General features: G+C 32.8%; 1 protein-coding gene across 5 annotated transcripts in view; it reads right to left on the bottom strand.

Moving 5' to 3' along the window:
* Window positions 1-1,805: 1,805 nt before the first annotated feature.
* The window catches only part of Mctp (multiple C2 domain and transmembrane region protein), a 35,270-nt gene continuing 11,759 nt past the window's right edge, over window positions 1,806-25,316 (bottom strand). For 2 of the 5 annotated variants that reach the window (XM_013308611.1, XM_013308610.1), the window contains exons 2-18: window positions 22,472-22,660; window positions 22,252-22,346; window positions 21,224-21,335; window positions 20,237-20,391; window positions 19,495-19,686; window positions 9,665-9,816; window positions 8,779-8,937; window positions 7,944-8,130; window positions 7,476-7,672; window positions 6,216-6,429; window positions 5,609-5,754; window positions 4,767-4,912; window positions 3,733-3,809; window positions 3,306-3,412; window positions 2,884-2,993; window positions 2,636-2,733; window positions 1,806-2,337 (exon numbers count right to left, since the gene is read on the bottom strand). In XM_013308611.1, coding sequence (XP_013164065.1) covers window positions 2,260-2,337; window positions 2,636-2,733; window positions 2,884-2,993; window positions 3,306-3,412; window positions 3,733-3,809; window positions 4,767-4,912; window positions 5,609-5,754; window positions 6,216-6,429; window positions 7,476-7,672; window positions 7,944-8,130; window positions 8,779-8,937; window positions 9,665-9,816; window positions 19,495-19,686; window positions 20,237-20,391; window positions 21,224-21,335; window positions 22,252-22,346; window positions 22,472-22,589 — 2,343 coding nt within the window. In that variant the 5' untranslated portion in view covers window positions 22,590-22,660 and the 3' untranslated portion in view covers window positions 1,806-2,259. Of the gene's footprint in view, window positions 2,338-2,635; window positions 2,734-2,883; window positions 2,994-3,305; window positions 3,413-3,732; window positions 3,810-4,107; window positions 4,358-4,766; window positions 4,913-5,608; window positions 5,755-6,215; window positions 6,430-7,475; window positions 7,673-7,943; window positions 8,131-8,778; window positions 8,938-9,664; window positions 9,817-11,612; window positions 11,749-12,399; window positions 12,826-16,968; window positions 17,380-19,494; window positions 19,687-20,236; window positions 20,392-21,223; window positions 21,336-22,251; window positions 22,347-22,471; window positions 22,661-25,316 lie in introns of those variants that run through there. The other 3 variants (XM_013308612.1, XM_013308613.1, XM_013308615.1) reach the window with 3 other exon arrangements.

Consider the following 25,316-nt stretch of genomic DNA (forward strand, 5'->3'; position numbering starts at 1 on the left):
ATAACACATACTTAAATAATTTAATATAATACTAAATTTATAAGAGGTAGTAGATATGGCTTTAATGTTTTATCAGTAGATACTTACGGTTATAAAAAAACGTACAGTTTCTTCTCCTTTAGCGAGTAGAAGTAATACTTAATTATCAAGACCCAACGCCAGAAGCGTCGCTTGTGGTTTCTTTAAATGATACACAGAAAAAAGTATTTAAAAGTACGCAATTAACATTAAAATTATAGTGTAAAGGTACACTTTCATTTTAGAATAAAGGGATAAAAATAAAACAATTCTCTTATAATTTATTTTAAAACGTATAAAGTGATAACTTTAATCGTATATTTTCCTTGAAGTACTTTAACAAAAAAAAATATAACATTTTAATTAGACAACTATGAATAATAGTGAAGATATTTAGTTGTGCCTTATGAAGATTACAAAAATGTGCAAAATTTTAAATAACAAATATGGAAATTTCGTAATGGAAGAATTTAAATTTATCATTAAACTTAAATACAAGAAACTTGACCTCTTAATTCATATAGTCTATATTTTATACTATTCTTAAGTGCTCCCTTTCGTAAATTTAAAATCGATGAAATCAAACGACGGTTATCAATGTTTATTCTATTTAAATATGACAATTATCAACATACCATACATTTTCATTGAGTTACAAGTGGACACCAAAATTACTTGATAATTAATTTTAATTAGTGTCATATAAGTATTAAGGTTACTAAAAAAAAATATTGAATGCATTAATGAATTTATTAGGAAGTGTAAGCAATCATAGAATAATTTCATTTTAAATTTGCGTTTATAAATTTTTCCAACAAATGCAGCAATGTTAATATTTTGGATAATTTGCTTGACCTTGATATTATCAGTACATCTTATACGATGTCTTCGACATTCTTTTTCATAGTAAAAAAATAATTTAGGATAATTCTAGCACACACTAACAAAAATTTAACAGCGGATTTATGGAAGAAACGTTCCTTAACAATTAAAATATCGTCTCTATGTTTGAGTTTTATTTGGTGTCGATATTACCTTTTAAATACCTGTCTAACAATAAGATTTAGTATGTATTTAATATAAACATGTCTACGAGGTACATAAATATCACCTTTGCCTAGATTAACAATTTTTATCTCACTTTATTTGCAATTTGGCAGAAAATATATTACGCTATTTAATTTTATATAAAATGTATCATATATTCATAGTCAAAAATAACCTAAACATAGTTGTATTTTAAAATTTTGCTTTGAATACATAGAGGTGTAGTCTAGAGATTCTATGAAGTTAAATTATGGATGAATTTATAAATAGGAACGTATAATTTTTAAAGCAATACATTTAGGCATGCGACATCCACAATTTAATAGCACACACAGCATAACCTAAAAAAATGTGGGAAATTTTACAAAATTAATAAAAAAATCTTACTCTGGTCCATTCTGTGCGCGACTTTAAAAATATATCTATGTCAATGTATTATGAACAAATTTAATAAAATTATGATTAAGTGTAATTTTTAACCAGATCTCAATGTTACAAAGTTTTTTTGGTTTGAAAATACCTAACAAGTAAATGAAAATTGTCAGATTAAAAGCATTAAATATTTAAAGAATTAAGTTGGTATATTATGAAATGTGATGATTATGGAATAAAGATTTAAGATGAAAATACTATGATTCTTTTAATTTTATAACAATATGCAATATTAAAAGTTAAATAATGTGAAGATATAAAAATCATGTAGGATTTTTTTTATAAATATACAATTTCATTCTACAAGAGACAGCAAGTTAAATAATAATCTTAAAGATTTTCAAATGACATCTTCCTATCTAATAATGGTATTCATTACATGGACGATTGATTTATATTAATTTAAATACCAAATGATCATTATAAGTAAATGATACATTACAACTATACATCAGATCTTCAGTCTACAGACTGTTGTGCATTGCTGCTAAAATGCAGCGTAATTTTTTCACAACTAATTAACCATGATAATCTTATTGTTGTTAATATTCAATATTTCAATTTTTTTCTCCGTTTGGTTACTTCAAAACACCTCCTAGTGTTTTTAAATTTTCCGTTGCTAAAATAATTTTTAATACATTCCAACAATAGTAGATCTACTTCAAAAAAGTTACCACATAGTAGTTTTAGAAAAAGCTAACAACATTGGTTTATCAAATTGTCTATGAACATAACTTTGCTTGACTAGATATAATCTGTAATTTAGGCGGCTTTGTGTTTTTTTCTTGCGTCCCTTCGAGCTTCGTTCGCTGGATGAGGTTTAAGTTCTCTGCAATCAAGCTGAAATAAAACAACATTACGTTTATAATATAAAATAAACAATCTATGTCATTTTTTTATAATTTAATTTTGACCTGCCAGACATTTTATGGCGCGTATTTTGAAAAGACCAAAAACATTTTTTTTCTATAAAATTATTTTTAATCAGGAGCAACTTTAAGATTTAATAATTTTTTGTTTCTTTAATAACAATAATTATTATAATATTATTTTAATAAGAGGCTAATTACTTATCAGCAATTTCGCAATTATGTTTCAAACTTAGAATCATTAAAAATAAAAAAATCGTCTAACTCACCAATATCTCGTCGTCTGGTACTCGTGACAACAGATCTAAAACCTCATTGTTTGGTATTGTGTGTGGTCTAAGGATTTTCCTTGTGAATTTATTTATACCTAAAATTTAAATAACACTATTAATTTTCCCGCTTATATTGAAATTGTATGTATTCCACTCGGCATTTGACTTGGTACATAGGATTCATGAGTAGTCTTATATCCGACGTGCCATCTCAAGCGGCGTGTATTATAAAATATTTTACATACCCCAAGCCATAAGAAGGTAACGCAGTGGTATCACATATAAGACTAACATAGCTCCAAATAACATTAATATAGCTAAATAACTAAGACATGGCACCGTGAAGTTCATCAAGCTGAAAAAAAACACCAAAAATACTCGTGAATTTCCTATAATATTATCATTTTCCAATAAACAGGTAAAAATAGTTGAAAATAAAAAAAATACGAACAATGGATACCAAGAATACCGCCTTTTACATTTAAAAAGAAAATCAAAAAAGGTTATATACATTTTATGAGAGAAGTCAAAAGCCATTTAGCTAAGGGAACGGACATCCGATTAAGTAATATTAGGTTCGAATTCGCCAATAGATTTTCGTGTACCAGATCCTAACATTGTAGCTTAGTTGGAATGGATAAAAAGTGGCTATTTAAAAAAAACATACTTTTTAACCGCCTCTCCCAGAGATGCGACGTAACCTATCGCATTTTGCACAGTTTGCGTGACTTCTTGTATAGCTTGCAATCTCTCTTTTAATGATTTCTTCTCTTCCTGTAAGAACAAAAATATACAACTAAAAAACTGTCCTACAAAGATACTACGTTCAAATTATCTTCATGCTTAATTTCTTGTAGTTAAAAGTGACGACGAAAAATGATCGCCTAAATACGATAGTTTCTGACGACTAAATCAGACGAACGCACAAATACTTTCAAATCACATTTGTCTTCTGTGTGTCGTCCTTTCCTTTAAAGTATATGTTGCTGTAAAATGTGGTGAATAAAAACAAAACTAGTACTATTTTTTCCACTCTGATATTTAGTGATTTTTCATAAGTAAATAAGACCCTCAGTAGTGACGACTACACTTACTTTATCAACCTCTTCTTCATCATCTTCTTCAGCCAGTAAATCTTCATCATCAACTGGCTGTAATAAAGGATTACCTCCTGGAATGCAATAAAAAAATTAAACATAAAAGTTTTTATTCTATTTTTAAATCATAGCTGGTTCTAAGCAACAAACTTAGTACGTACTTAGTACTATCTTTTCACACTTAATGTAAGTATTATTATAGTATAATTAAGTTGCTATATTGTTGAATAAAGCTTACTCTAAATGCGAATGTATCGATAGATGGATGTTTGTTTGAAAGTATCTCGAGAACGGTTGTATAGGTCTCGCTGAAATTTGTCATAGATATAGAACATAGTCTAGAAGAACCGTAAGCGAAGAAGAAGTCGCGGGAGACAGCTATACAATGAACAACATAAACACAATGATTTGTTAATAACCGTGTGTTTCCACTGTCGATACGTATGTGCAAAATCATGATATCTCAGTTTTTTCGAACAGAATAGAGATTGTAATATGTTTTTGTTTCGTCAATGAAAACCAACAACAATCATGCTGTTAACAAACGCACACGTATATTACTTACTACCGAAAATGTTCTGTATGAACCTCCACGGATTATTCTGGATACTTTTTAAACGAACTATAAAATATTAACAGAAAACAAACAATATAGGTGAATAATCTTACTAATATTATAAATACGAATGTTTTGATGGATGGATGTTTGTCGAAGTTATCTCGAGAACGGCTGGACGGATCTTGCTGAAATTTGAAATAGATGTAGAACATAGACTGGAAGACCACATAGGCTACTTACTATGTTTTATTTAATTTCGCGTGGAAGGAGTCGCTAACGACAGCTTACATGGATGATACAAAAAATATATTATTATAATAAGAAAAAAAAACCATGAGAGATAGATTATCGTGTAGTGTCGTTTAGTTTCCATCAAAGATGGACTAATTGTAATGGCAAATTTGCTTAAAGAAATAGATTGAATAGGACATATGTTCAAAGTATCATATTATTGTGACCGTGTTGTACTCACCAGTAAGTCTATAGATGAGCCAATTCCTTGAGAAAAAGACTAGAAGTAGAAATGGCAACATCCACATCTGATAATAATAACAAAAGGCGAGCCACGCTAACAGACCTAGGAAGGATCTAAATCTAGATTCCCATTCAAAACAGTCTCTGAAAGGTATAATTTGAAATTAATTAAAGACAGGACACAAAGCCCCTTAGGAAACTAATAGCAAATCGTTTGAAGCCTTATAACACGTCCATTGTGTCGCACCGCACGCATCGCACGCAACAGATTTTACCATCCACGCTAACCGCATCGAAAAACAAAGCAAATTCGTTTTATCCGTACGTGCGGTACGTCTGACGCGGCTCAATGGACGCTTTGCTTAAAGTTCCAATTATAAATTAAACATTTTTGAAAGAAATTACAGCTATAACTCAATTATCTATAAAAGAAAGTCGTGTTAGTTACACTATTTATAACTCAAGAACGGCTTTACCGATATGCCTGAAATTTGGTGAGGAGGAGACGGACATAGGATAATATTTATTCTTGTTTTTAATTTTTTATTTCAAATTTATGCCTTAAATAGCTGCTTTTTATATAACTTACTAATATAAATGCGAATGTTTAGATGATGTGGATGGATGTATGGGTGGGCTACACTAATTAAGTTTTTTTATATATCCACGAATCCTAGAATTTTAATACAACAGTGATATTAAGACAGTGTGAGGAAAATATGCCCCACGACTAATCTCTAACAGTACTTCCATACTGTCCGTGTGGCATCTCCTTAACGTATTATTCCGTACTATTATTATTAATACGTCCGTATTATTAAATAGTAATAAACAACTTACTGTAAAATTTTCCCGACTTCAATAAACCACATTATTATAGCTTTTAACCTCATCACATTTCTTATGAACAGTTGCCTCTTGAATTTTGATTCTTGATGCATGTATTTTGGTTCTTTTGGATTTATTACTCTTATTGCAGCTTTCAACTTAAAAAAAGAAATCATAACCTATGAATACACATCATCGTTATCAATTGTTCCTTTCCCTACGGCCTATAGTCATATTTTTTTTATATCACAAGGTAGCAAACGAGCGAACGGCCACCTGAAATCGTTGAAATAGCGAAGTGACCGTTGCCCATAGACATACGCAATTGCATATGCGTTGCCTACCTTTAATCGACGGAGGAGAGGATGCACAGAAAGAAAATATTTTCCCTTTCATTTGCATCCTTGCATCCTCTCATCCGGAAAGTCCACTTCCACTTACCATCCTTATAAGACAAAGGGTGGGAAGGGAAAGAGGAATAAATTAGGCCTCCGGCACGCACACTCATCAGACTGTAGTTGGGATTGTACGGGGATACACGCGGGCATGTTACAAGCTATTTTTTTAATTTTGATTTAATGAAGTCACAGGCGACTGTTTGAAAGTATAATCAACTTACCGGATTCCATATGACCATCATCTCTAACAAAATCTGTGGATAATTCCCCTTTGCTCTGGCTCTCATTTTCTTGTCTTTGAGTGCGAACCATCTCTTTTCACCATTGCGTATGTTCAGCAGTGGTATTGCCAGTTTACCGAGGAACTCTACTTTATGGTCATGATCTTCATCATATACGGTTATTTCTAATATCGATGTGATGTCTTTGACTGTACTGTGAAATAAAGAAATTTATAAGCACAAATGACAATATCATGTTATGATGTAGTTGTTATCTTTATTTATTTATTTATATCTTTATATATAAAAGAAAGTCGTGTTAGTTACACTATTTATAACTCAAGAACGGCTCTACCGATAAGGCTGAAAATTTGTGAGGAGGTAGCTTAGAGCCAGGAGACGGACATGGGATACTATTTATTCATTTTTTTTCGAATTTATGCCTTGAAGAGCTGCTTTTTATTTAACTTACTAATATTATAAATGCCAATGTTTAGATGGATGTGATTTTGATGGATGGATGGGTGGGCTACACTAATTAAGTTTTTTTATATAACCACGCGGACGGAGTCGCGGGCGACAGCTAGTTAAGCTAGTAGTTAGTAAGTTAGTAACTAGTAGCCAGTTAGGTTAGATTCTAACCTATTTAAATCTGCTATAAACAAAGAGAAAGTTGACCAAAGACAACATTGTTACTTCGACAGTCGAGACATATTGTTAGATTATAAAAATAATATGCTTTTAGCTATTTTTTAAATTATAGTAAAGAGTAATTTTAAGATATAATTTCATCTCTAAATCTCGCTAAATCCATCTTTTCCATCCTTTTACCATCCAAGATATAAAATAGTAGCTAATCCATACTAATATTATAAATGCAAAAGTAACTCTGTCTGTCTGTCCTTTCATGCAAAAACTACTGAACAGATTTAAATTAAATTTGATAATATAGATAGTCGAGATCCTTCCCCAGGACATAGGCTTTTTAACGCGAAAAAGGGGTTGTCAGGGCTTGAAAAGGGTGAGTAGAAATTTGTATGGACGTATCATTTTACAGAAACTTATATTTTGGACTGTTAATTTAATATTAATAAATATGACATTCAATTATTGTAAATATTTAAACCTTAAGGGTGCAAATTATTAACAGGGAATAGGGGATGAAATTTTATTTTATATTATTATATTTAATAATATTTTATAGATAGTATTTCGCGCGGACGATGTCGCGGTCACAGCTAGTATTTAAATTGAACTTACAAAGTGAATATCTTCATCCAACTCGGTGTCAATGTTTTATATTCTGTGTGCGTTTGTAATCTGGCGTTGCCCAGTTCAAGTACACAGAAAGGGTCTGACTTTCCTCCCAAATCCGCGGCCGCTAGACCCTTGGCGCCGTACACTTTGACACACAGCCAGCCGACACCACTCGAGTGCTCGTTGAGTCGGTACCAAGCCTAAAAAGAAAAAATAAGTTGACGGTATTAAAAACAAAACCGATGCTTGTAATACAAGCCCACTGAGTACTACGTAATTAGGGTTCATGGACATCCATGACTTGACTCCATACTCAAATATCTTAAGAACTAGATAATTTGAAATAATGAGAAAAGACTCTCTTAAGCAGTATAATATTGGGGTGTTCTTCAAAAAAAAAATTAAAATGATCAAACGTAGTATTCGGCAAATTATTTTGCATAAAACTTTTGTTATTAGCGGTATACTTACATATCTCCTCTCTATTATTTCAATATCTCTAGGATTTTCTTTATAACTAGTCAGATCTGTAATAGTTTCCGATTGTGTGGTACCACTGATCGTCAGCAATAGAAATATTTGTCCATTACCATCTTCTAAATCCTGCCATATGTTATGTGTCTTCTCTCTTTCTAATGTAGATAGATCTATTGTACACCTGGAAATGTGTTTATTTTAATATATAAATTCGAATTTATGAAGTTAAGAATCGATAAATCAACGTAAACTGTGATATTTAACAGTGGTAGAACCCGCTTTAACATCTTCGCACGAATTGACCCGGCTCGCCCGGTGAAATACCACGACCACACAGAAGACAGGCGTGAAGTGGAAGCAATTCCGCGTTTCGTCTGATTGGTGTGCGTCCCAGAGGCCTAATTTAGTCCTCTTTCCCTTCCCACCCTTTTTCTTTTAAGGAAAGGATGGGAAGTGGAAGTGGACTTTCCGGATGAGAGGATGCATGGAAAGGGAAAATATTTTCTTTCTGTGCATCCTCTCCTCCGTCGATTAAAGGTAGGCAACGTATATGCAATTGCGTATATCTATGGGCAACGGTCACTTCGCTATTTCAGTGATTTCAGGTGGCCGCTCGCTCGTTTGCCACCTTATGATATAAAAAAATCATTGACGAGATGAGTTTGAAGTCTTTCGTTACATAAGAGAGACAGCTATATATCTAAAGGGAAGGAGAGAAAGGGACAGCTAGTACTTTCTTATTACGTTTCATTAATCGTGAAGATTAATCCAGTTCCTTAGTCTATAAGTTTTAAGAGCTATGTTTTATAATGAAAAGGAACATACCTACCTCCCTAAAAAGTCGTCTTTAGTCTGTTTGTCCTTGTCCCACACAGTCACTTCCAGTATTTGCTCCTGATCGTCGTACAGATGTAGGTCGAACTGTTCCAGCCATGATGGATGAAGTGACTTCCATACAACTTTACTTTTATATTTTTCATTACCTAACCTAATGATAATTATTTTATAGTAGTTATCGCCAGTGATTGCGTCCGTGCGGAATTAAAAAAACTTAAGTAGCCTATGTGTTCCTACAGGCTATGGTCTACATTTATGCCAAATTTCAGCGAGATTCATGCAGCCGTTCTATAGATACCTTCAAACAAACACCTATCCATCCATCTATCCAAACATTCGCATTTATAATATTAGTAAGAAGCTATATATCTCATGTCAAGAAAACATTTAAAAGATCTTTAAAGATTTTGATGAAAATTATGACTATTTTTTTGCTTTTCAACTTCATTACGATATTACAGTTAAAGTTTCGCACCATCCTCTTTCAATCAATAGACGATTTTACCAGCTACAAATAAAAATAATTGGAGATTTTAATAAAGAGCGTCGGTGGCTCAGGGGTCAAGCACTTGACTTGAAATCCTGGGTTCCTGGTCCTGGGTTCGATTCCCGCCATGTACAATGTATTTTTCGATTTCTGATTTACATATGTACATCTATCCGACGTTCTTACGGTGAAGGAAAACATCGTGATGCAACCTGCACATATCTGAGAAGAAATTCAAAGATATGTGTGTGAAGTCAACCAACCCGCACTTGGTCAGCGTGGTTGACTATGGCCTAATCACCTTTAAGTTAGGGTAGGCTCCGAGCCCCTCAGTGGGGACGTATAGTGAACTGATGATAATTTTAATGAACATACCATCGAAGTATCTTACCTAAATTTGCAATAAGGATCACTAGATCTAGTATCAACGTCCATTGCTTGCAGATTCTTTGCCTCAACAAGAACTATAGTAACAACTGAGCTCCATATCTGCGCCTTAAGTCGCTTATTTACGTCACTTAGCCTTGTATTCTTCAAAAGATACTGAAAAAAGAGAAAATATCATATCATATGTAATTTTTTATACTAAGTGGCCAATTGCACGATTCCAAACTTGTGACACTGTTATTGTCAGTTGCAGCATAGTACATGAACTGCTCATGGAAATAGCAGTCCCATGTTATAATGTAGTAGAATTCTAGAAGACGTAAGCTTTCTCATTGAACGCCACAGATTCCGTAACCCTCATTCAGCGTGATTCTTGCGCCCTTCTTGACCTTGACAATAAAATCAGTACGTCTTGTACAAGATGCAACGCTTTGACTTGAATGGTGCCAGTCTAGAGTTTTTGTTTTTTTTTCGTACAATGTTAGTTGTGAAGCGATAAATTAAGCACCAATAATTTTTAATCAGCCATTATCCATGTGGACAAAACAGAGCGCAACAAACTTTGTATGTGCGAAGTTTGTTGCGCTCTGTTTTGCAAATGCAAATGCATAAAGCAAATGTTTAGGTTAGAATATAGTTTGAATATCCAAAGTTATTACCAAATTAATAGTTACATATTTTTAAATATTTACACGCAAATATTTGCCAAGGATTAATATTTACGAGGCCTGTATATTCCAAGTCACGCAATGAATCAATAAGAGGTCAATTTGTCAACAAAGACGAATCACTGACGAATTTGAATCACCGTAGAATACAAACCAGTCATGGAATGACCTTGACGTATTATGATAAATTGCCTTATTCTCCTTCAAAAACTGGAATTTACTCAACGTAAGATAAAGGGCTTACACCTTATCTGAATATTTGTTAAAGAATTGTTTCTTTCAAAGTAAATTTTTAAAAGATTCTGTTGTTGTTAAAAGTCGCTGATTTGGTTGAATACTGTTTTTAATGCAATGGATGGTAAATGGATAACGATAGGATTATGAAATTTTTTCTCGTAAGGACCCGTTTCTTTTTAAAACAACAACGACAATGATTTAAACTGCTCGTTTGAATCGTTCTCTTATATTTTAATAATATAAATATTTTCAATGTAAATAAATAAATTAAATAAACTTATATAAAAAGGTTAAACATCATCATTCATCGGTTGGCGGCACCGACTAGTTTCGAGCGCAACGGGGACCCTTCATCAGGATGAGTGGGACTGGTATTATTTCGCGGACGCGGCCCGTCGCTCAATGAGAGTCAGTGCCGCCACCGGATGAATATACATGACTGTTTAGCCGGTTTTATAAGTTTGTTATACTGTCTCACGAAAGTTTGATTTAATTAAATAAAATTAGTATAAGCATTTAATAGATTAGACACCACATTTTATATTGTTAGTAGAATCAACCGACAACGGTGTGGCGCAAAAGCATGGGAGCTAAATCTCGCACTGGGATTGGCTCCCGAGTTTTTGCGCCACAAACAACATTTATTAATACTTTACAGAAGAGATTCAAACTGCCACACTACAAAATCGTTAAGAAACGTACAACTCAGATTACTTAATGTCTTAATTGCTCGTTAAATCTATACTAAGTAAGATTAGGTCTTAGAAACAATTAAATGTTTCTGAATTAATACCATAATGTTCATAAGAACTAAATGTAAATCTTAATCGCGGTAAGAATCCTGTTTCTTTTTAGTATTATGAAATTTCTGAGTGTGTTAATTTACCGTGGGTTTCTGAGACCAAAAACCACCCATCCACCCTTTTAAACATATTATTTTGTCATATGTTGGGATGAGCATATGTTTATATAGAGATGTCGGTCTCAAAAACCCACGGTTAGTGTACAAAACGTGCAGAAGCCACCAAGACTGTCAAATCATAATACCCTATGTATCCGTTCACCCTTACTCCTGAGTCCGGGGAATCGGTTACTGATCTTCTCTATTAAGTCGCAGCTGCTGGAAACGTCCAGCTTCTCACCGGGAGGACAGCTGCCGGCTCGCGGTCTTATTTCTGAATTTCTGTTGTTTTTAATGATAATTTTAATGATACATGTCGACGCTGAATTAATTGAATGATGACAATTATTTTTGATGATATTTGAACACAAGTTAATCATGAAATATGAATTATAATCCTTTTAGTTGGAGGAAAAGGAAAATATGTGTTAACACATTTCAAGAAGAGATTGGTCCAAAATTAAATATATTAACATTTCCTTTTAGATAGGTATGGTTATGCCATAAATATAACTAGCTGTCGCCCGCAACTCCGTCTGATTGGGATGAAAAAAAACTTAGTTAGATCCCGGCGATTATTCGAATATTTCTCTACACCTCCACGAACATTTTAAGACCAAGATAAGATACATCCGTTCGGTCGTTCTCGAATTTTAGTGAGACTAACGAACAGCAATTGATTTTTATATATCTATACTAATATTAAAAAGCGGAAGAGTTTGTTTGTTTAAACGCGTTATCTCAAGAACTACTGATCCGATTTGAAAAATTCTTTTTTTGTTGGATAGTCCATTTATAGAGGAAGGTATAGGCTATATAACATTACGCTGCTACCAATATGAGGGAAGCGTCAGTGAGCACTAATTATGTCTTTAATACAGCGCAGACGGAGTCTGGGGCGACGGCTAGTCTAAGATATTTCAGTAGTAATACCTTTCATCGCTGCACAACCACGAGGTACAGGAATCACTAGAGCTGTCAAAATTAGTTTCATTTTCAAAAGCCAAGTCTGAATCTGACAAACTTCTATATATCGCGCCGTTGCTTTCCATTTTAATGAAATTACGACATATTTCCTTTTCATCATTAACTCCATCTATCGGCTCATTAATGACAACAGATGGTATATTAGAATTAACTTTATCATTAGAATCAATAGATTTGTCTGAATCGAAAGATTTTCTATCTTCAGATAAATGCGAAACGAAACTTGCCAGTCTAGATCTTTCTATTCTCGTTTGTACATGATCTTGAATATCTTCAACAGTGTCTTGAATCTTCCCGTGTATTTTTATTAATCGATTTTTAATTCTTTCCATTTTGTTATCCATCTCTGACATTATATATATTTTTGTACCACTTCAAATGTTAAAAAATACTAAGACATTTATATTTGAATTGTTATATAATTGAATATTAAATTGTTTGTTGAAACTATATTAAAAAAAATTAATGAAAATACGTCCGTATCCTACGGCTGTTGGATTTCAACTGTTTTTAAATAGCATAGAACGAATACTTAGCTTTAAGATTTTGTTTACATACAATTTGTATACACGAAGATTTCTTGCAATAAAATGTTTTTAAAAACTTTCAAAGTACTCCTTAGAATCAATTAATGGGAAAACTGGTACGTAAAAATACTGGTACGTATGAATATTCTAGTTTAGTAAATATTTAAATTCTGAAAATTTTTACGTACCAGTTTTCCCCTTAATTGATTCCAAGGAGTATTTTGAAAGTTTTTAAAAACATTTTATCGTTATTATTTCACCTAATTTAAACGAAACGGTAATTTATTACTTTATGAATACTTCCTCATGAATCAGTTCTGTTTCTAGTGAAATCCATATGAACATTATATGAAAGTTTAATGTTTGTTTTATCCTGTTTAGACTGAAATTAAAGGATGTTTTAAGACATTAAAATAGACATTAAATGTTATGTATTTTAAGCAAAATCATAGTTTTGCTATACATAGTTTAATTAGTTAATTTAATTAAAAAAAACTCTTTTTTATGAATCCGCGGTGTAGTAATGAAGAAATTAATTATATAACAGCTGTTGTCCACGGCGACGACCGCGCGTTAAAAAAAAACCTAATTAGTAGCCGCTCTTCTAGACTATGTTCTACGTCTATGCTAAATCTTATTAAGATCCGTTGAGCCGTTCCAGAGTTACTTTGTAACAAATATACATCCATCATCGTTGTAAATTCGAAGTAAAAACAAATTACAAATTACTGTTATTAGTGTTTGAAAGAATTCCGATTAAGTTTAATATAATTAAACCTTTCTTTTACAATGTTTTTGTTATTCAATCTTTTTCTAGATAAACACGTTTAATACGGTGAATATATGCGTCTGAAGAAAAACACATTGCTTCTATCTGGCGCTATCGTTGGTTTAAATATAGTTTTGTTTATTGAAACCATTGAAGGTAACGATGCAAAAAATCTTTGTATCTCATTCCTAATATTTGTCCAGCATGTTAGGAGGAAAATCCGGCACTGTACCGGTGTACTGGCCCAACACTAGCCTTACTAAAATGTCGATGTTCATGTCCCCTCACTAATCGTACTGACACTTGACTTTGTAATGAAAGCGTGTCATTCGCGCTAAAGGATTCTAACTAATAAGGTCTTAAAAAGAAGAACGACAATCTGTTGAGCGATTAGTCGTGTGTTCAATCTAGTGTTTATTGAAGCAAACAAACGAATAGTCAGTGTAGACATGAGCTTTAGTCGTGCGATCAGTCTATAGACTATTCGACAGATCAGTCTAGATATCGCCTTTTTGGCTAATCAGCGGGGCTACACAAAGGATTCCATAGCGAACTTCAAAATTGTATGGGAGCGGAGGGTTAGGCAAAGTGCATTCGCTTCTCCTCCATAGCGGAGGAATACCCACTAAACCTCTCTGTCCCTCCAACGCATCGGGACGGGACCACGGGCACGCTTTCGCTCTCGTCCGCGGCTCATTGTCTAACCCCCCTGACAAGCGACAATCAAGAGACTTATCGAAAGTTATTGTCAGTTCTATACATTTTTCAATTATGCAGCGCTTTGGAGCGAATGCACTTTGTGTAGCTCCGCAGTTTAGTGTAAAGTCGTCAAACTGGTCGATCGACTAGTCAACCGATAGTCCCTACGTAATACCTAGTATGTTATCTTAGTCGCTAAGTGTATGCAATGATTGTGGAGTCTGATAATACAATGTGGATTAGTCCACGGTGTGCCATTTAGCGAAACCTTGGTACTATGGTGTCAGATCGCTGATAACCATACGGTGACATCATGACCACAAGGTTTCAAAGCGGGGAAATTAATACATACGAGTAATTAACTTTTAAATAGTATAATTTTCCAATACAATGGAATATTAAGAATAGTTGCTAAATTTTTAGGCATTGAGGATTTAGGGATAATCTTACTAATATTATAAATGCAAATGTTTAAATGGATGGATGTTTGTTTAAAGACATCTCTAGAACGGCTGCATGAATCTCACTGATTTGGTGTAGATATAGAATATAGCTTAGAAGAACAAAGGCTGCTAATTAAGTTTTCTTACAACTAGCTTGACCGGAGTCGCGGGCGTCTAGTATTAACATAATTTCCAACACATTTAATTCTACTGACCCGCCTGATGAATTTACTTTTATATGAAAAAAAAACTAGTTGTTGACCGCGACTCCGTCCGCGTGGAATTAAGAAAAAACTAAGTTAGAAGCTCATGTGTTCTTCCAGACTATGTTCTACATCTGTGCCAAATTTCATCAAGATCTGTAGAGGCGTTCCGGAGATACCTTCAATCAAACATCCATCCATCTAAACATTCGCATTTATAAGTATAATCGTAATTGCATGGAAAGTGTTTAAGTATTTTTTATATTATAAGGTGGCAAACGAGCGAGCGGCCACCTTAAATCGCTAAAATAGCGAAGTGACCGTTGCCCATAGACATACGCAATTGCATATGCGTTGCCTACCTTTAATCGACGAAGGAGGGGGTGCACAGAAAGAAAATATTTTCCCTTTCCATGCATCCTCTCCTCTCGAAAGTCCACTTTCACTTGCCATGCTTTTCTTATAAGAAAAAGGGTGGTAAGGGAAAGAGGACTAAAATTAGACCTACGGGACGTATCATAGACGAAAGATATATTAAGCTTTGACGTACATCGAACGAAGGTGAAAAATTAAAGGTTATAATTAGAAGCTAACGCCTAGGTCTAATACCAGCTAATTTTGACTAAACGCGTGAATTACTTTAGTTGTTTAGACAATATCGTAGATGCATAGTTTCCAGGTGGATAGTAACGAGATATTTTCAATATTTAATTATGTAAACACGAATAAATAAGACTACTACTTGACTTGTAATCTGCAGGTCCTGGATTCGAATCCCGCAATTTACTAATGTGTTGTACTGTTCTTGACTATGTATGAATTTCACTCTTCATCACTGATCCAATAAGAACCAGCCAAGACGTCATATGTTATTATTACGTCAGGAAATCTACAAAATATTTTATTGAAGCGTCAAATGATTTATGACCGGACACACTTGTCAATGAGTTATTGATAGCTTTTAAATGTGGCGAGAAACAGAAATAACCATAATTATGACCTACATTTTATTGCCAATTTAAAAAGATTAAATAAAAAAAAATGTAACCCATCTTTTGCTAAGGAATTTACAACTACTAATAATCTTACTAATATAAATGCGAATGTTTGGATGTATGGATGCCTGTTTTTAGAAGGTACAGAACGGCTCAACTTATCTCGATGAACAGCCCATCGATCATAGTCTGGAAGAACACATAGGCTAATATTATAAGTTTTTTTAATCTCGCACGGACGGAATCGCGGGCGATAATTACCGGTTTATAAAGGTTAACGATTCAATTCAGGTTAAGAAATGAAATAACCTTGTAACCTTGACTTTTATAAAATCTTTCCAGGATTTAAAAAAAATTGAGTACTATTAAATCATGCAAAAATGACCCGACAGTATAACGTCATAAAGGTTCTTATTGTATTTTTATGCATTCGAATACCTGACAATAAAAAGCGAAACGAGAAATCGTATAAATTATCATCAATTCGATGAAAAAGTTATAGAATGTATCCTTTAATAGCAATTACTCTTAGCATTGTTAACCTATAGTAATTTACCGTGGGTTTCTGAGAACAAAATCCCCGTTTAAAATATATTGTTATCTCTGTTTTGTCAAAGTTAACGACAGGGATGACGATATGTTTTGATACAGAGATGTCAAAAAGTCACGGTACATCGTTCATTTTTAAATAGCCAGTGACATAGAATAAAAAAGTATAATCTTAAATCTAATACCGGCAACCATTATTTGTGTTCGTAATAATTTGAATCATAGATAAACGCAAACTGAGACACATCTTGAAGTTTTAACAAACAAATTAATATTACAATTTGCAATATAACTGACGTATTTTTCTTAAATAACAATAACACAAAACATCAATAATAAATCTTCAAATATTCACAACACAACGCACTTTATCACTCGTTTTTGTTTATTTTGTTTTGTTTCGAGGTTACCTTGAACACGCGAGCAGCGTCGCTCGCGGCCGGCCACTAACTGTACTATTGCATTATAGCATTGTGGTACAGTGTAATTAGCGAACAGAGAGGTCAACATTATTTTTATATTTATTGCAAACACGAAGTAAACTTGCCTATTACATATCAACATAATCTACGCTTGTAAAACTCCAGTACGTTCTAAATATAAAAAGCAAATGTTACTAGTTTGTGAATTGTTCATGTTCAGACTCCTTAACGTTACTTAACAGTGCAACTTTAGTGCATAGAGTGTGGCATTTTGAGGTCCATTTTGTGTGACGCATTCAGGTTTCTAGAGAAGAACGAAGAAAATTCGATCCAATAAATAAAAGGACATAAAATTACAAACAAAAAATAGCGCAATATTTGCAAACCTGTAATCTCTGTCGTTTCATTACTCTGTGAACGATTTCAAGTAAGAAAAAATAGAATGATTACCGTCTTTACGAAAGAATTGTTAAATAAAACATCGTATAAACGGTCATGCTGCAGACGAACGATTTCGGATGTTTGAAATTAAATATGGTGCAAGGACGCTAGGGATAGTCGAGTGACCTTGTGAGAATTTTTATAATAAAACGAATGCTAGGGAGTCCGTTTCCACAAATCAACAAGTCGTGGATTAAATCGTATCCAACCCAACCGAAAACATGGAGTAGTGATTCATGCGTAGTTCCTCAAATCCTTTGGACACAAACCCACTGTGGTCATGATACTCTGCTTAATGTCGTAGCAACCTAAAGCTTATTATGGTTAATAAAAATATGATAGCACATATAAGATCTTTATTATGTCATTCTATTAATATAGAGAGCTAAATTTTAATTACCAAAAAAAATACCTCACTTCTATTAGTAATTAAAAATTTTGCTATATCAAAAGGTTTTTGTGACGGTTTGCGAAAATAATACTTTATATATAGTCTAACTTAGTCATTATAATTAATGAAAAGATTATTTGCATTATTTTTATATCTATACATACATTTTCCGTTATTCTGGAAAAAAATATTCGCAATCATAGCTCAGGATGATCAATAAAGAGGTTAACTTAAAATAGGTTGACCCAACGCTCCCTTTCCGTATTAGTTTGATACCGTGAATGACCCAGTTTCTTATGTCAAAGTTTAAATTCAACAGCTTAATAATAAGTATATTAACAAACTAGCTGTCACCCACGATCTTGTCCTCTCTGAATAAAAAGGAAACATAATAAGTAGCCTATGTGTTCTGCCAGAATATGTTCTACAAGTTTGCTAAATTTCATCAAGATCCGTTGAGCCGTTCCGGAGATACCTTCAAGCAAACATCCATCCGTCCAACCAAAAATTCGCTTTTATAATAGGATTATGTGAGTTACAATGTCTGAAGACGGCTTTTATTTTTCTCCGATTGTTAAAGTAGATACAGATTTGTTACCGATTTTTTATTTTTTTTTTCGAACGTCAACAACGTTTGATAACCTATATTAAATATTTCTTATACACAGATTTTGATGCTTCGTTTTATTTTTAAATTACTTTACTAATATTATAAATGCCAATGTTTTGATGGATGGATGTTTGTTTGAAGATATGTCCGGAACGTATGAACGGATCTTCATGAAATTTGGCACACATGTAGAACATAGTCTGGAAGAACACAAAGACTACATATTAACTTTCTTTTACCCTTAACTAAATATGCCATATATGCTATGCCATAGTTATTGCAGATACTTTTGATTTTCCAATATCCTAGACTTTTTACATTTTATTAAGGCTTAAAGCGCTATAGTGAATTGGGTTGGGATATTATCATCGTAAAAGGAAATTTACATTTATATTACGGTATATGTTGAAACCGATTATTCGGATGAATAATATGAAAACAACGACAATTGGGGTAAAGATGAGTTTAGTTTCAATTGAAATTTGCAAATAGGTTTGTGTGTTATAGTAAGGACTAGCTGTCACCGCGGATTAAAAAAAAAACTTAATTAGTAAGTAGCCTATGTGTTCTTGGAGACTATGTTCTACATCTGTGCCAAATTTTAGCGAGATCTGTGGACCCGTTCTGAAGATACCTTCTAACAAATATTTATCCATCAATCCATCCATCCAAAAATACACATTTAAATGATTAAATGTGAATGTTGTGATTAAAATTTAAAAAAAAACCTTTGATGGTTTGAATATATTAAGAGAAAAAAGAATATAAAGCTTCTCTTCAGACAATTTAGTGTACTGTCTTCCAAACTCGCTTGATACATTCCCCTTATATGTATTTACAAAAGGACATGTCTTAAACCCTACTTCCACTACGCCAACAGACACTAGTCCCTTAGAAAAAAAGAGGTTTTTCCTAAAATACGTTGACTTACTCGCTAATGGTCATATACAAACATTGTAAATCTTTGCCAATATTTAATCTGATAAAATTACCTGATCTTTATCTTCCTGTGACTTCGGCCATAGCGTGACATTCAGAACAATCTCTCCCATATCCTGGTTCGGTTTGTTAGGATCTCGAAGACAGAGTACCAAATCCTGGGTTCTGCCTAGTTCCAACGCTGTTAGTTCCAAATAGCACATTCCCATAAAGTCATCTTGGAGACCCCAGTCGTAATCAAATACCTGGAAGTATAGGGCAAAGCAGTATAAAACTTTGAGAAGGTAAAAAAACATTTTTATGCTAAATTCCTCCGACTAGACTTTTTTAGAACGTATAAATTAGCGCTGGACCCACGATCCCACCAGATATTTAGTAATGATGTGGTTGAAAGTTATCTGGCGCATAATTTATTTAAAAACGAAGAGATAAAGAAAATACTCGTAAGACATAATTAATAAACATTGTAACTTCAAAAATGTGTTCGATATTAATATTCTTTGCGAGATATGTTTTGTAACAAAACAATAGAACGATCAGCCATTGTTTGCTAATTTAATTAATGTATAATTTTAGTATTATGGTGAGTTTCCACTGCACTAACATATATTGTCATCCCTTACATTTTGTTTGAAATAAACAGAGACAGCAATCAGGGTTACGACAATCAAATTTCATCTTTAACCTCAAAAGTTTAGAGTGCATTTTACCTTGTATTAGTAAAAATTTTGTCCTTGTTTTTTAGAGAATGGAAGTGTTAGGTATACAAAAACTGGTAAACTGGTACACACATACCTTAAGTTGTACTGGTACGAATGGATCCTCAATCGGTACGGTGAAGCATTCATCCCATACTGGATTAAGGTCTCTATACACTATCCTCGATTTGTGCAACAGTCTACCGCCAGCCTTGAATTTCACGTACGGGTCACTGGTGCCTGATAACAAACCTGGTTTTCGACCCCACAAAATGTATAATTAGATTAAAAAGCGAAAATAAAAATGAATAAATTAAGCTCGGCTACTCTATGACATTTTTTAATCTATGACAAAAGACTCTTAGGAAATTATTTAAATGTGTTATTACCAATTATTCATAAAAGAATACATCACTAATCGAAATTTCAATTGACTATCAGAATTCATGATATATTTTTGGTCGTCACATTAAAAATTTAACTTAATTAATAAAATTTTAATTCCATTTCATTTAGATTTTTTTGTTAAGAAATCCAATTTATCTAAAGTTAATTATGTTGTGCTCAATTTTATGCAAAAATCTACAAAAGCAAAAGCACTAACTACGCGCAATAAAAACTGTAAGGTGCAAATTAAAAGAAAAACACATTCATATAACGTTCCGTAACACGTGTATTTGTGTAAAATAAGAAAAGTGGATTATAGTAAAATTGTTTTGTACTAAATTTAATAAACAATAATAACGCTTAGAACCATATTCCAATATATTATTTTTAAATTATAATTTTTTAAATTGCAGATTAGATTAAAAATTAAATAAAATATATTTATTTCAGTGAGTAAATGAAAGCTGTATGTCATTGATGCTTTTGCCTCAATCAGTTTAAAAACAAAATATTCCATAAAATTTGATTGAATAATTTAAACCTTTTGCACATATAAATAAAGTCGTTTTTTGTGCAAATAAAAGCAAATGTTATTACATTTTTAATTGTGATATTTATTAAAAATGTTCTTTTGTGCCAGCCAATCTACGTGTTTTTTTGTGTTTGTAGTGATTTGTGTTGTGCATTTTGAACGTACCGTTCTTATCCATGGCGACTAAATTTTGGCCTCTTTTTAAATGTACCCTAAGTTGGAAGAATGCGAATTGTCTTAGTTGTTGTTCTCTTAATTTTTGACCTTCGTCTGGTTCCTGAAATGGTGATAAAAACAATAATTTTTAAAATGTTTCGGGAACATTGCTTCTTTAAAGTGCGATTGAAATTAAAATATGTGATGTTAAATCGTGTGAAATCTTTGCCATCAAACCATCTAGATGCAAGAAAAGCAATCAACCTTCATCTTTAACAAGTAAGTTATTTACTTCCTTATATATTTTCAAGGGGAATAAAACTTATAAAGAAAATTACTATGGAATTCATATTGATATTTTCAAGGAAAATTTTCTAATTTTAAAATGTAACATAGCCGAGACTCGATTACTAATGTCAATTGCATGTATTTAATTTTGCTTTCTTCATATAATAAAGTAACAGTGAAGTTTTGTATTATTTTTACTCAACTACTAACTTAATAACATCGTACTTTTCCGTATAAAACCTCACTAATCATATAAAATAATTTTCCATTCATAAAAACTTTATAGTAGTTAGAATAAAAACATTTTAGCAACTAATTTTAATCGCCATGCCATGCCATGTTTTCCGTGTTCTTTTCAGAATTTGTATACATAAATTATTTTTGTAAAGAGGTTATCATTTTGTTTAACGTACGTAACGAATTCCAATTTAAAATTGCAAATTGTGACCTCCACTATCCCTTGAAATTCGTTGAAGAGCTATAAATACATAGACAGTCGCACTTTTGTAGTAACCGGGCGATGTTCGCGAAACTTCACTTTTTTTTAACTTTGAAACTTGACTTTTTCACTACATAATATCTTACGATGAAGACAGATAAAATAATGTAACCTGCATATATCTGCAAATACATTCAAAGATGTCAACTAATCCATACTGGTTTAGCGTAGTTTACTAATGCATAACCCTAAACATGTAGGCGATCCTTTCGTTTGACTACGAACACTTTATTTTGAATATTTTACTCACCAATTGTAAATCTGCTGGTATGGTTCGTTGTAGATGTGCAGGTGTGCCAGATGTTGACGGTTGATCGATAGATAATTGACGAGTTGTTGACAAATCTGATAAAGAAATCAATAGTTGTGAAGAATGGCACGGCTAGTCTAGTGGAAATAGGGACTTAGTTTTCGATAACTCATGTGTCCTATCTTTTGTCCTTTTCCCTCTAAAACGTTATTCAACTCACCGTCTCGTTTTCGGAAGAGGCGCATACTTCGCCACTTCCTGACTGCAGTCTTAAGTTTCTTCATAAGTACACAGTTTAGGAACGCGTTCGATATTCTCCGACGCCATTTTGAACACATTTATAGTCTGTATTTAGTTTTTTTATTGTCTATGTTATTGTCGAATATTAAATGTTGCATTTTTGACACTTCTAAATAATTTAATTAATTAAATTATATTTAGAAAACAAACTTATAATATGTATATTTTTATATCAAAAAATGGCATAAAGAAATAGATTATAGGAACATTATTAGTCATTGATTATGCAATTTAAATAAATTTCGATTTACGCGTAAATTTTTGCCAAAAGTATAAAATACATTATTACTGTAATTTAGTTATTTCTATACAAAATATATTTTTATAATAAGAATAAACAAGAATTATTATTAAACTGGGACACGATAAAATGTTAAATTCCTTTTCTGGATATAAAAAAGAAATATTTACTGTTGTCGGGTTTTGGAATGATGCCAATAATGTCAAGGGCGACTGCGTGAGCGAAATTTTTACAAAGACAAATTATGTTTACCATCTGTCATGTTTCAAATTGAGTTGTTGCAAATTTCTTGTATAAAACAAAATAAGATCGTTTAATTTTGTGACAGCAGAGTTAATTTTGTCAATATTCAAGTATGAAATAAGTTGAATCAGGATAAACGAGAGTTTAAGGGACCGTTTCACGCTTTATGGCAGTCGTCTATCTAGACCAGACAGACACTAGCTTATAGAGTTACATGCTGTCGCCCGCAACTCCGTTAGTGCGGAATTAAAAAAAAACTTAATTAGTAGCTCATGTGTTCTGTCCCAAATTTTATGGAGATCCGTTCAGCCGTTCTGGCGATACCTTCAAACAAACATTTATGCAACTATCCATCTAAACATTCGCATTTATAATATTAGCAACGTTCGACTTTATTTGAAGACTCACATTTTTAGGGTCCCGTACCTCGAAAGTAAAATAAATTCCAGCTTGATATCTTCACGCGTTTTTGAGAAAAAGGGTCTTGACAGACGGACGGACCGACAACAAAGTGATCCTATAAGGGTTCCGTTTTTTTCCTATGAGGTATGGAACCCCCATTGCATCGCTTTGTCGGCCGTCCGTCTGTCTGTCAAGACCTCTTTTCTCAAATACGCGGGATGTTGTCAAGCTGGAAGTTAGTATTAATTTATTTTATTATTTTGACACTCTGTCGAAACTTCGTTTGATATGTATTTGGATACGCCCTTTGATACATACAAGTTGCATTTGCTTAAATATAATATTGGAAAAGGATAGATAGGGTTGTATTACTATCTCTTATCAGTATATAATATAACATATTTTACGTTAGGTTTCTGAGACCAAATCCTTGTATAAAACATATCGACATCCCTGTCAATACCTTTAGACACACAGATAAAACAATATGATTTTTACGGGGATTTTGGACTCGGAAACCCACGGTTAATCATACAAATTGTCCAATGCAGATAGTTGTCACGCTATTCAGCCATTAGGTAATGTGCTGGTAATTAAGAATAAATGTTTTGGATTTTAGTGTGTAATTTTATACTATTTGTAGTCACTGTTAGAAAATACTCATATGAACTTCATTCCCCTAACAAACCATCCTTCAAATGTCACTAAGGGCGTTCATTAGTGTAGATATCTAGTAAGACTTAAGCTTAAGTACCTGACAAAGGGTCCAACAGATACTAAATATTAAGGGGAATACATCTTATAATACTAATATTATAAATTTGAATGTTTGGATGTTTGTTAGAAGGTATATTCCGGTACGGATCAACGGATTGTGTTAAAATTTGGCATAGATGTAGAAGATACGCAAGAACACAAACGTAACTTATTAAGTTTTTTTTAATTCCGCCCAAACGGAATCGTGGGCGATGGCTAGTTAAAATATAATTTCTTATATTAGCTTTCTATAGTAGATTCTTTAGTATATTAAATGTACCTAACTACGCCCATTAATGAATGAAAAACTGTTGTCCTGATAAACGTTTGTGGAACATCGCGTGCCGACTGTTGTATTATTTACCCGGCCCTGACGTTTACAACTTTCACTGTATTGTTTAGTGTTATGAAAAGAAATACTATATTTTTCTTTTGTTTCTCAAGCGTTTACATCAAACATGATTAAATTTTGTTACTTTAAGGTAGGTTAGATAGAGTTTGAAAGATATGTGTGATGTCAAACCGCGTTGAGACAGCTTGGTTGACTATAGCCTAGTCACTGACTTAGGGTAGGCTCCGAGCTCCATAGTTGGTACGTATAGTGAGCTGATGATGATACTGAATGTTGGTTAAACAAACACAAAATATACGATTGTTTTTAAAAAAAAAACATAGTTATATATTTAGCCTATACGAATACAAATACAATATCTACAGACACAATGTTATATCAAGAACAAATTACTGTCATTACATGACATATTTGTGTCATTAAGAAAATGTAACTTGACGTTTAAGTCTCAAGGTCACAAAGGAACTAAGATGTAATTGAAGTAATTCGTTAGTACAATTTAACTGACGTGACCGCGATGAAGATAAATTGCATTTTGCTTTTAAATAACTGAAATTAAAAAAAAAATTATACTATACTAAGAAAGGTGTTACCCTTAACTCAGGGTAGGCTCCGAGCCCCTCGGTGGGGACGTATTTTGGGATGTTAACACTATACTTGTCAGGAATCAAAGTGTGTGACATCCATCCTATGATTTTACTTCTTACTAATATTATAATATAAGTGCGAATGTTTGGATGGGTGGATGTTTGTTTGAAGGTATCTCTAGAA

Source organism: Papilio xuthus, unplaced genomic scaffold (genome assembly GCF_000836235.2).
Source record: "Papilio xuthus unplaced genomic scaffold, Pxut_1.1 DF827870.1, whole genome shotgun sequence".
Taxonomy (NCBI): Eukaryota; Metazoa; Arthropoda; class Insecta; order Lepidoptera; family Papilionidae; genus Papilio; species Papilio xuthus.